We start from the raw sequence: 13,312 nt of genomic DNA on the forward strand, positions 1-13,312 counted from the left end.
AATTGGTGTAGTTGCCGGAAAGGGGGAAGGGAATATGTTTCATGACTAGAACGATGACCGACACCTATCGTAGGACGTGTTATTCCATGTTCAATTTGAAATGTCGAAAGCTTCTTGAGATCCCATCTTGCAAGAGACAATCCGAATACTACAATGCTATGTAAGGTTTCAGTTTTAATTCTAAATCACAAAGCACATACACCTTGCACTATATTTTGTTTTTTCATGATCTAAACTTTAAGCATGATCCCAAAATATTTTTAAATACGATCTGGCATTGAATTAATTCTCGGTCAAAATGATCCAAATAATCTTGGGTACTTACTTTTTGCCAGCTTTTCAAAGGCCCAGAATAGATGGGGACACCGACTGGCATCAGGTAGCCCTCATCAGGTAAGATCACTTCTCCCAGTCTGTGCACCTGCTCCACAACCTCTATTGGGTAATCTGATCCTGCTTTTGGAAAGGCCTCTGCATACGTCCCTTTTAATGAGATTGCCCCATCGGCTACATCCGGTTGAAATCCAAATCTGCTTCTCTCATGTCAGATGGGCTCTCTTGCTTCTCCCTTACTCTTATTCTCTTCCTATGAGTTTGAGATCAAATACCCAGGTGACTCTACCCATGAGGGGAAGATGCCTGTAGCTGATTCTTATTGGTTCATGAACATGACACATCCCATACCCATTTCCTCCCTATCGGCTCTTTCACTTAAGAAGGCTGGCTACAGAAGTGTATGTCTAAAAATCTGGTTTAATTTCCCTATAAGTCCAACTCGTAGCATATGACCTCACTAAATTACAGACTTTAGGTGGAATAAATTCACAATTTTATAAACCTAGTTTGTGAAACTCGTAGCTTATAAAATCACATTTTCATGAGTCTCTCACTGTGTAAATAGGGACCCATTTTAACCAATTGCTCTATTATGTACAGTTGCAAAGATATGATTATAATATTGTAGTTTCAAACTTCACTTAATGTCTGTAATCCTTATATGCAGGAATTCGGAAAATGGTCACAATATTGCACATATGCTTGTGTTCGGTGAGTTATCCGAAGGTCCACTTGGAGATAAGGCTCTATAAAACTATCCCTTGGTGTACAGGTCCCCAGCTCTTAGTATAAGTCTGTACTACCCAAAGGATTGGTAGAATGGCAGAGCAATCAGGCTTACCTTATGAGGAGGATGTGAGGTGTAGGTAAGTACAATGAACTCAGTCAATACATTAGCCCAAAGAAACCTTTACACACTGGAAGTTATAATAAAATATACATTTATTTTATATATACAAGGCAAGGTAGGTAAATACTATTTTAGACTAACCAACACACAGGAGATATTAACCATACTTGTCATAGGTGACTGCTTCAATAGTAGTTTCTTGCGCTTACGACAGTAATGACAGTTTTAAATAGTGGCATACACCCGCATTTGTTACTGTGAAATGACAGTTTCATTCATTTACAAAGTCACACAAAGTCTGTAGAAAGGAAAAGGAGGGTTAATCAATTCTATCAGCAGTGATTTACTTCTTAGCAACACTTTTCAAGGCTTTAAATGCTTTAGCAGTCCAATTCCTAACTATTCAAGAGTTCATCAAAGTCAGTGTAGGAGGGGAGCAAAAGTCTTATGAAGCGGCAGAAAAGGTAAAGTTCCTCAGTATACTTCAGTTACTTAAAATAAAATGCTTTAGTAGGATAACAGTTAAGGACCCTGCAAAGGGCTCCCTAAAAGCGCACAAGCTGTTAAGCCTGTGCAAGAGGTGTGTGGGTGGACACCCAAACACCTGGTATCGCACTCCAGTCACACTGTGTCCTATTTCAGTTACTTTTTTCTTTGTGTTAAACCTGCCCTAACTTAAGCAGTGCTGGTGGTAGATGTATATCAAAGGTCTTCACAGTGTGCTTCGGCCGTCTCTTCACCGACTGCTGTGTCACAAGTTTGCGCCCTTCATCAGAACGAAATACAGTTTCTAGCGTACACAGTCAAATGTGTATTGTCTTATTTAGTGGTAGCCCAGCAAAATCACCATTCAGAGAAAATCCCCATGTTGGATCAATTTCCAATAAACGGACGTACTCTGTGCAAACTGCCTTACAAAAGTAGGCCTAGTCACAGAACTATGGGTAGCCAACGGTCAGGTATGGTAACTCACAAGAAGCCGTTCTATATATAGAAGGGGCTGGTCCCTGTCCGTGTGATTATTAGCGAGTTCACGAGCAGGTCCTCTGGCTTTTTGCTGCGGCACCTAGTTGCCTACTTCCTGTCCTCAGACACACTGGCGCCTAGGTGAGGGGACACAAGGGTTCCTGCCAAAGGTAAAACTCGCACACAGACCTCCCTTCCCAGCATGGTAGAAGAAGGGCTAACAAAGGACAACCACACAAGAAATGGTGAAAAAAGAAAGGAGCCACCTTGTTAGAACATAGGTGACCCCTTTGTGCATAACCGGGATTGGGGATACAGCCTGCAGTAGAAAATAGCACTAAAGTTGGTAGAACACGTCCACTGCCACCAGACATATTTATAGGGTTGTCACTGTGACGAAAAAGTCACGGGAGCAGATAGAAGGGGGCTACTTGGTGTCCCCTTAGCACTCCACATAAAGTGGAGTGTGCTAATTTCTCATAAATTGCTAATCTCTCATAAATTAACTTTTTAGGAAGGATACTGTGAGAAACCTGAATCCCTAGCTAGTCCCCAGGGATCTGTCATCCAGATGGCCAGGACACGGCTATCGCTATTGGATCCAGTTCCTGGGGGTGGAACAGTGAGGGAGGATCACCTGGATGGGGGGGGTTGGCTCCTCTGGGAGTGGGACACCGATGGGGGAGATGCGGTATCCCCCTTCCTAACGCCTTTTCCCCCATCCTCTCACGTAGGACATTCCAAATCGCTGCCCGTCCCCCTTTTCCAACACAAACACTTTTGCACAACACAAAGGACAACAGACTAACACTAGAGCCATGTACCTGACATGTCCCAATACAAGGGACGGGCCAAGTCGGGCAATATATCAGAATCACACACACCTACCGGCCCTTTCCCTTCGCCACAGGGAGAAAAGATGGCGCTAGAGAGCACAGTATGAGCAAGTCGTGGACGGCAGACAGCATGACGAGACGGCTAAGCAGGTGCGGCAGTTCAAACAAAGCAGAAAAGCGGCAGGAATCGAGAAGGTGACGAGGAGAGAAGTGACCTTGCTCTTTTTGTCCCAGACCCGCAGAACCTTCGTGGAAGAGAGCCTAAGACCGCGAACAATAGCACAAGTGTCTTGCAGCAGGGGTCTAGGTACACGGGGCCAGTTTACGCTGATTAGCTGGAACGAGGGAAGCTCCCGCGCTGTGGTACTGGCCTTGAATCCAGGATAGCCAAAAGCCAAGCGGTTCTTCCCAGCCGGTGAGTCGAGGTGAGAATCGATAAGAACCGGGCTGTGTTGAATGAGAAGCTCAAAGTGGCAAGTTTGAACCAAGTTTGATGAACTGTAAAATGAGTTAAGGGGAGGCCAGTTGCAGAAGGAAAACTGGCACCACGTGGGTGCTAATTCAAGAGACTCTAGTCGATCCCCATATGAGTGAAACTACAGGTGCCAGAAGGCTGTAGGAGAGTCCCTGAAAGAGGTCCAAGTGGTCATAGGAGGTCTATTAAAATCCCTGTACAATTGAAAGACTTGGATCTACAAACTAAGGAATTGTCGTCTCGTGCTGGAGAAACCTGAGACTGTGCTGTGCTCCAAGCTCTCATCCTACCCCATGCTTAAACGTGGGGAAGGGAGACCCAAGCTATCGCATCCTGACATATTATTTGAGAACACTTCTTTCTTTTCTTGAGAACTAACCCACACCCTTTTTTGTATTAGTTGTGAGGTTTGGCGATGGGCTTCTTAGTATAGGCCCTTTGATTTAACACAACAGCACTAGAACCGCCTTATTTTTCATTTGATGGTTGACTCTTGCTCCCATCTTAGATTTAGGTTGGGTGTTTTTCCAACCTGCATACAGCATTTCATTGTTCAATATCAACGCCCTTGAACTGTGTTCACTTGTCTGTCTTACTTGTTGCCACCATGAGTTCCTCACAATACAAAGTATCCCTCTATTTTTAAGAACAGTAGTCCAAGAATATCCAAGGAGAATCCAAAGGGTTCCCAGCTACACTGCACATAGGATGTTGTGTGCTGCAAACGTTAAACACAGATGCCTTTAGGAGATATGGAGGAAAACAAGACTCCTTAGAATAAGGTAAAACAAAGAACAGAGTGCGCAAAAGTTGGAGAAAATAAGAATGAATGAGGGGGAGAAAGGCTCTCCTCATTAGGAGAGAAAGGAAAAGGTCCGTAAGTTTAGCAGAAAGTGCTGTGGGTGGGGGTCTCAATAGGAGAGGAGATTAAGCATAAAAACAGATCTCCCTAACATCTTTTTTTTTTATAGGCCATTGGAAGGCTAAGATATGGCATTTTATGTGGTTCAGCACTTAAGTTCACTTTAAAACTTATTATCACAACAAGCTGAGATTCAGTTTCAGTCCCTCTTAACTCCTTCCTTGTTTCTTCCTGCCTATCCTGTGACCTAGGATACAATGGACATCTGTTCTGTTAGGGGTTTCTTTGAAAAGTTATTTGCACTTCTGGAGTGCTTAAAATATATGGGCCTATTCTACTTCGTGACCTGAGGTCAGCAGAAAATAATATTGTTTTGCCAGCTTCTCCATTTTGCAGCCAACAGTCAAGTAGGTAGAACATAATTTTAAGAATATTCCATGTATTTTAAATTCCATTGGTTTATTTGTAAGCATGTTACCCCAGCTCAAGCTGTTTTGCTTTTCACTGTGGGCTGTGTAATGCATAAATGACTTTCATGTCATGCACATATCTCTGCAGCAAATGGGCATTAATGGATCTGTTGAATATTATAAAATCTGTACTTGACATTAACATACAGAATACAGACATGGTATATTTTTCTTAGAGAAGAGTGTCTGTTGAATTTTATTTTTACTTGGTTGTGTCTGTTTAACATTAATTACTTTCTATCACTTTAGTATCACTCTCCCCTTGTATTATTGAATAGAAATCATTACAATCGGTCACATAATGTTTTACAAAGACCGTATATGGCCATACACTTGTTTCCATGCACACAGGGTAAACCAAGTTCAGCTGTGATGTATTGTTTTGTATTTGTTTTATTTATAACGTGCAAACCATCAGGCCCGGAGGCATTGGGGCGAAATTTGTACAAAGTTACAATAATGCTTATATACAGACATAAAAATTACATTAACAATGCTAGCAATGTTTCTATATACATAAATTACAGTGCTGCTAAGGCTTAGCAGTGGATATACTCATAGGGTGTACAGAAAATAGTAAGGTCAGCGGGCCTGAGTATGTAAGACAGGGGCGCAGAGCATGTGCTGGTCGAAAAGCCAAGATTTGGTTTTGGGCTTGAATGTGTTGAATGAGTCTTCAGATCTGATTGTAGCGGGGAGGGAGTTCCATAGCTTAGAAGCTAGGACAGAGAAGCTAGTGCCCCCCGCTTTTTGGAGTTTGAAACTAGGGATCGATAGACAATGGGTCTGGGCAGTTCTTAGAGGTCGAGTGACGAGACAGCCGACTGCAGAGGTAGATGAGGGGGGGAGCCTTGTTAGCCAAGCATTTGTGCGTGAGGGCTAGTGTTTTTAGTGAGATTCTCTGCTTGACAGGTAGCCACTTTGTGCTAGTTCTGGATTCTGAAATGTGGTTACGGGGGATGTTTAGGGCAGCTCGAATGGCATTGTTCTGGGTAGTTTGAAGTTTATTCAGGTTCTCTTGGCTGGTACCTAAGTAAAGAGCACTACAATAGTCAATTTTGGCCATAATGAGAGTTCTAGCTAGTGTGACACTGTTAGGGGTGGTAAGAAACGGTCTGCAAGCTGCAATAAGTTTGCACATGTATGCAGAGGCAGATCTGACTGCATTTGTTTGTCGAGATAAGGATAGGGTGGCGTCAAGGTAAAAACCTAATGTTTTGCTGTCTTTCGAGACTCGTATGGTATTACCGTCTATGGTGAATGACTGATAGGATGGCTCTAATTTGCTCAGGCGTTGCGAGATGCCCAGGATAAGGAGCTCCGTCTTGTAATCATTTAGGCATAACGGGTGTTGGGCCATCCAGGCTTGGATGACCAAGTAGACGTCGTTAAGGGCCTTGGTGTCAGCTAGATAATCACCTGTAATGGGTATGAGTATCTGGGTGTCGTCCGCATAGTTGGTGTAGGAGACACCCAGATAGTCAAGCACATCAAAGAGTGGTTTCGTGAAAGAGAGTGTAGGTGACACGCAGGATCCCTGAGGTACGCCGCAATGAATAGGGCAAGGGTCCGCGGCTGCGGATGGGGCAAAGACCCTCATGGATCTGTTGCTCAAAAAGGATTGGATCCAGGCCGCAGCAGAGAACGAGAAGTTGGCAGCAGAGTGAAGGTGCCTGCATAGGATCTGGTGGTTGACCAGATCAAATGCGGCAGAGAGGTCGAGGAGAAGTAACATTGCTAGTTTGCCCTTATCCTTCAATACCTCAATTTGGGTTTTTAGGTCTATTAAAGCAGTTTCCGTCCCGTGTCTGGGACGAAATCCAGATTGTCGTAGACCTAGCAGATTGTTAGATTCCAAGTAATCTTGGATCTGAAGGTATGCTGCACGGTCTAAAATCTTAAGCAAAAACGGTACCGTGGTGATAGGTCGGAAGTTAGTAGGTATGCTTGGGTCTAGGGATGGTTTTTTGAGCAGTGGGATCACCCAAGCGTCCTTAAGATTGTCCGGGACAATACCTGTTTTAAAGGAGGAGTTGATGAAGGCCGTAATGAATGGGGCCAAATCATGTACAGAGTCCTTAATGATGGGAGCTGGGCAAGTGTCACCTTGTCAGTTGGATGGTTTAATTATCAGGATGGTATTTTCTACCTAAGTGACGGTGACCTTTGAGAAGGCAAATGGTTTGGTGTTAGCAGTGTCTAGAGGGAGGGCCCTAGCAGGGGAGAGTGGGCGGTTGTCGAGCTTCAGACTGTCCTGCTTGTCTTTAATTTTAGATTGTAGCTTAGAGATTTTATTCAGTAAGGCTGCTTGAATGTTAGCACACCATTTACTATCTTTAGTGCAAGTGTCTGGGGGGGGAGGCTGGAGTTTCTAGCTCTTTTAGGATCCTGAAGAGTTCCTTTGTATTCGAGTCAGCTTGCAGAATGCAGTTATTAAGAGACTCTTTTTTTTTTTAGCAGTGATGATAGCATCTTTGTAGGCGAGTGAGGCAAGAAGGAAACCATCTTTATGCTCATCAGAAGGGTGGCTTTTCCAGCGATTTTCAGCACAGCGTTTAACTTTGCGGAGCATTCTTAACTGTGGGGTGAACCATGAATTAAGATGTGCTCGTGGTTTGGCCTTCCTAAGTTTGATGGGTGCTACAGAGTCTATAGCCGTACGCATAATTTGGTTGTTGGTGTCTGCTAGGGAGGTGGGATCAGAGCAGGTGTTGGTGGCCGCATTGAGGGATGGGAGTAACAGTGGGAGGTGTTTCTCCTTAGTTATGTCCTTTTTACTTCTAGTGGGGCGGGCTGGGGTTATCGAGGTCGGGGCTCGCCGGGTTGCTTCATTATTAAGTTATGATGTGATGGTCAGACCATAAGCAAGGGGTGTTGTCGAGAACCTTGATATTGCAGTTAGACGGCTAACCAGTCAAGGGTCCTGCCTTTTGATATGGGTGGGTTCTTGAATGTACAAGGTGAGGCCGAGATCAGTTGGGGCATTCTCCAGATCTAGTGCCACGGGATCTTTTGGGTCCCCACGACTTAAGTTAAGGTCGCCTAGGATGATTGTTTGTGAATTTAGTTTTAGTTTTGTCGAGGAGAGCGGATATTTCACCGACAAAGGTGTTGGGCTTCAGAAACACTGTCAATTTAGGTAGACCTGCAGGGAACAAGCCCTTGTTCCCTGAAAAGGATGAAATTGTTGCAGCATTGTGCACACACAACTGCCATCAACCAGTGATCAACACTGCTCTCTGAGAGGGACGGGCATGCTTGGTGAAAAGACTAATGGGACACACTGTTATGGGAATCAGTGGGACATGGGGTCACAACCGTTTCCTCTCCACTGAGGCCTTCGATTAGGGTTCAAAGGGTAACAAAACAGGCCAAGGCAAGCAGAAATTGGGCGAGTCAAACGGGGTCACATTTTAGGATTTTTGCCCCAAACTGCATCCTGGCTCCAATTTAAGGCATAGCTAAAGCACAATGATCCAGTACACACCAATTTTATAAACCACTCTTAATGAAATATTGCACACAAAGCAGCCAGACTCATGAAGGAAATTATAATCTCGGTGTGGGTAGTGAAGAATTAATCTTTTTGCACGAATTTGAGCATAATAAAACTCGGTCAAATTATAAAGCCAGCCCTCCAGATAAGCAACCTACCTACCTGCCTGTTTTATTCCCTAAAATCCAGCAAACATCCATTGCTCTCTGTGGTGCCTTACACCCATGAATGCCTCCCTAAATCAGACATTTCTGCCTCGGAAAGAATATATCTTCATGCAGTCAGCTTCAATGTGCCTTCCATTGCTGTGTCTCTTTTTTGAATGGCATCTGCATGGTAGAAGCGGGGGTGAAGTAGATATTTTAATGGGTGCAATGTTTGTTTCAAGGAGCATTTCAGTGTCTATATCTATAAAACACTTGAGTATTGCACACTGGTGCTCTACTGGTCTGTCAGAACCATGCACAGTGTCATTGTGGCTGTCCGAAAATCCCCCACTGTCTGCTCCAGAACGTACTAACGTTTGTCAGGAGGTAGTGCAAGAAGATTGCTGTCACATTATAGACAGAGTAAGGGGTCATTATCGCGGGATAATAATCCAACACCAAGTTATTGCCTTAGGTTAATGACCCCCCCCCCCCCCCAAACGTATGGCCACAGTGATAATGATCTCTCCCGAATCCTACAAGGCTATTAGCACATAGTGCTAATGCCAATACATGTTCTCGAGTTTTCATGGTGAAGTAAAACGCTCTTTTACTTTTAAAAGTAAGTAAAGTTAATAGACAGAGTTAGTAAATTAAATGTATATTTATTTTGTAGTATTTAAATAAGATTATCTTCGGTAAGCATTTAAATTGCAAGCTTGTTTATACTGGAGCTGGTTTAAAAAGGAATGCATTATGTGTCTAGAAGATTTCGCTATAAGAAAGTAAATTAATTTCCTAAATTTTAGCTTTCTGTTTGTTGTGTTAAGTAGGATTTTGCAGCAAAAAGTGTCTTGTTGAAAATAATCTCTCCTGGAAATTCCATTGTTGTTTCCGTGTTTACTTTTGAAGACCGAATGTTCAGAATGCATTGGAAGTGATATCCCTGGCGGTGGTGTTTATTTTTCTTCTGCTCAGCAGTTGTGTTCCAAAGCCCTAGGACCGTTGGCTTAAGTCATTGAAAAAGATTGAATGTAAAAACGAGTCCTGTCTTATTTTTGTAAAATTGGTATTTCTCTCATATGGAAATTATTTTTGCGTGATGTTGAACGAATAAAAAATCTGCGAAAAATTGTAACTAAATCATTGTCATTTTAATTCTTAGCAAGCGGTGTCTTGAAAGGCTTCGACCCCCTTCTGAACCTGGTACTTGATGGCACAATAGAGTATATGAGAGGTATGCAACGTTGCGACCAAGTACATTAAGCAGTGCTGGTCAGAGAATCATCTATTTGAGCTATTGCATCATTGTTGTCTTGTGTAGTTCAGCATTTAGATTGTTGCAACGTTCGTTTTCAGGCTAACACGTCTTCTCTACTTTGCGCAGTAGAACGGTCAGTGCTCCACCGAAGAATACATGTAAATAGTATTCCACAATAGTACAATTTTACTTGATGGCTTTGATGTTCAACGGACCAAATGTAAAAAACTAAACTTCTATTGTATCTTTCTTTTTATATAGTTCTTGTTCATAGGTGGCCTGATGACTGCTGCCTCTTTGCTCCCTTTTTTTGCACAGCTATTTAGTTGAAATAGTCTCATGAAAACAATGAATGGTGTGACAATGATCTACAGCAAAACAAGAGGTGATGGTTTGAACGTTTAGAATTAACTTCAACCTCTGGTATTGCTCGGGACAGGCAACTCTCAGACCATCGTTCTTTGCCTGCTAAACCATTAAAAAAGCGAAATGCCATATACAAATCGGACTTTGTTCCACCCCAAAAGGGGCAGTGCAGCCCGAACTGCTTGGTCACGTCCCTTCTGCATGAGACCACAGGCATCCCCAGACATGTTTCGGCCTCATCATTGAGAAGTAGCTTGGGTCTCTAGGGCCCAGCATGGGGCCCACGTCTGGGCATACCCGGCCCACTCGGGGCGACTACAGCAAAACAAGAGGTGATGGCTGGAAGGTTTAGAATTAATCTCAACTGCTGGCATTGCTCTGTGCAACCTTCCAGACCATTGTTCTTCACCTTCCAAGCCATTATGAAATGGGGAAAACACCATATGCAAATCTCTTGACCCCAGCCCAAAAGGTGCAGTCCATCCCGAACTGCTTGGTCACATCCCTTCTGCACTAGACATGTCTGGGGATGCTTGTGTTCTCGTGGAAGAAGGGATGTGACCAAGCAGTTCGGGCTGGACTTCTGCTTTTGGGTTTGGGACCAAGCCTGATTTGCAGATGGTCTTTCTCCTTCTGTAATGGCTTGGCAGGCTGAAGAATAATGGTCTGGAGGGTTGCCCAGTGCAATGGCAGAGTTTAGATTTAATTCCAAACCTTCCAGACATCGCCTCTTTTGTTTTGTTTAACAACAATTTTACTTTGTACATCTTTTAAATTGGTGCATATTAATTAAATGTTGTCAGACTAGCCAAGAAGAGGGGAACGTGCACAGAAATGTTCTGCCTGCAAGATTATTCACCAATCTTTTGTTTTAAAGCCATTGGCAACCATGCAGCCCATTGTAGTTCAGAGTGCCTCCTCTTATCTGAGTTTGGCACCAAGCCTCTGCTAGGCCTGGGACACGTATCCCATATAGCTTCAATCTCCATCCCCCAGCATTGCTACGGGTTGTAAGGGGGGCCGGGAGGAGGGCAGGGGGGGTTGTCTAGTGTGTTAGGGACAAACACACATGCATGTTTGTGAAAGGTAGTGATTATTACTTAAATGCACAAGTGAGCTTCAATCCCTTTGCACAATTAACAAACCCATCAAGAAGTATCCTAATTTATCTTTTACAAACATGTTATTTAGACCAATGGCATGTATAGTAAAATTGTTAAATTCCCATCACACTGACAGTATTCAGATGCAGCAACGTTTCAGCAGTAGAACGACATTTCACAGTACTAGAGGTGCAACTTGGTAATTCTTTGTAGAACACGATATGGAAAGGAGGGTAAATGTAATACATTTAGGAAACTGCTTTTATGCTCTCTTAAGGCAGAATGTTGTGTATTGCTCCCTTTTCCCGAATGGCAACTTTGGCTTATTCGGTTGTGCTGCATTTCTATTTGGATGCTTGATGTGGTAATTTCATTTAAGGTATATAATGGGATGTGTGTGTGTGTGTGTGTGTGGTGTCCCCCCCGCTCCCTTCCCTGCTGTTTGTGGTGTAAAGAAATGCGGCAAAGTTGCCTTTTGTGAAGAAAAACCTTGGCAAATGTTCATGGAATCCAGTATTGCATGTAACCATTATTTTTTTTGGAGGATCCTTTAGTGAAATTGGGCCAGTTGATCAACATTTGGCAGTACATAAATGAGAACAGGTTACTCGTAATGCTCTCGGTGAATAACTCCAATACTGGGTCTACCCCCTAACAGGAACTGAAAAATGTATCTTCAACGGACTACCACATTTTATTAAAAATCAGTGCTTCGTTTATTTCTTTTCAGATCCAGATGACCAATACAAATTGACAGAAGACACCCGACAGCTAGGCTTGGTTGTGTGCCGAGGGACTTCAGTGGTTCTGATCTGTCCGCAGGATGGCATGGAGGCCATTCCTAACCCATTTATCCAGCAGCAAGATGGATGAGAATGTGCCTTGGGGCTTGCTCAGATCTTAAGACCACATGGACAATAAGTGTGTCTTGGAAAGTTTCCATGTTTGTTTTTTTTAATACATTTTCTTTACACAGACAATTGGGTAGACCATACATCTTTTTTTTTTTTTAAATAGCAGAAGTATGCAATTTTAGTTCTGCAAACCTTTCTTTGTACAATAAATATTTTGTTGGGAGACTTCAATCTAGTTGTGACTAGGCATTACATAAGTGTGGATCCTAAAGAGGTTAATAAAATGTTTTTTACGGCTCACCGAAGCGCAAGTGCCACAATGTCTTATTTTCAGGGTGCCCTTTAAATTTTACTGTGATGTATTGCCCCATCACCTGAAGAGAAGTGTACATAGTTTGATCAGGCGAGAAATCACTTGAGTGGCTATATATTAGAGGAATTAAAACCACAAATACTTCTGTGCTGGGCTGTGAAATCTGCCATTCCCCACAATGAAAATGAAATAACCAAATAATAGACACTAATGGACACCCCCCAGTAGGGAATGAGACCAGGACCAAGTGCAAGTGAGGTAAAAGATGAGTCTTTATATAAAGTCAAAATGGGGCACGCAGAGGACTCTGCTACTCCGAGAGCGCTTTGCCCAAACAAAAAATACACATTATATTACAAAAACACATAATCTACGACATGTACTATAGGGGATACAATAAGTAGTGTTCATTGGACAAAGGGGATTGGACAGTATGTTTTGTGTAGGGATGTTGCTCCAGGATTGGTCAGCTCCGGTTTTGTAACTTCCTGGAGCACGCGGGTCAGCTGGGCTCATCTGGGAGGGGTGCAGGGTCAGGCGATGTCCGCGTCACTGTATTTCATTGTATCTAACTCTTTGCCCTTGTGGCCACATGCATTTTAGTATTATACACAATATATATATATAGCATTTGACCTGAGCAGTCAAGAGTGAGAGTACATTGGCCCAGGTGTCTTATCTAACACAGTATTTCAAAAACGCATTAATCGAGCATCTCTCTAACATGGGTGCTTTACTCTGTTAATACAAGAAGAATATATGGCCACATGGGATTAGTGATATGGGGGTGAAATAGAGTGGCACAGGGGCGAGAGGCTTGCAATTGTTACATCAATGAGGCTTGGGGTTGGGGGGGATTTGGGGTCTATATTTCTTTAGAAAGGGTCTACTAGTGCAGAGGTGGGTTAGTGGAGACAGATGTTTTTTTTCCAGGACCAGGCTCTGGCCCGGTCACACACAGGGCAATGATGTGAAAGG

The 13,312-nt window shown here is 43.2% G+C and overlaps 1 protein-coding gene across 1 annotated transcript in view; it reads left to right on the forward strand.

Moving 5' to 3' along the window:
* Positions 1-12,326, forward strand: part of LSM7 (LSM7 homolog, U6 small nuclear RNA and mRNA degradation associated) — a 47,836-nt gene extending 35,510 nt beyond the window's left edge. The window contains exons 3-4 of the mRNA XM_069649609.1: positions 9,603-9,674; positions 11,898-12,326. Coding sequence (XP_069505710.1) covers positions 9,603-9,674; positions 11,898-12,040 — 215 coding nt within the window. The 3' untranslated portion in view covers positions 12,041-12,326. The remainder of the gene's footprint in view (positions 1-9,602; positions 9,675-11,897) is intronic.
* Positions 12,327-13,312: the final 986 nt, after the last annotated feature.

Source organism: Ambystoma mexicanum, chromosome 1p (assembly GCF_040938575.1).
Source record: "Ambystoma mexicanum isolate Mex_15411 chromosome 1p, UKY_AmexF1_1, whole genome shotgun sequence".
NCBI lineage: Eukaryota > Metazoa > Chordata > Amphibia > Caudata > Ambystomatidae > Ambystoma > Ambystoma mexicanum.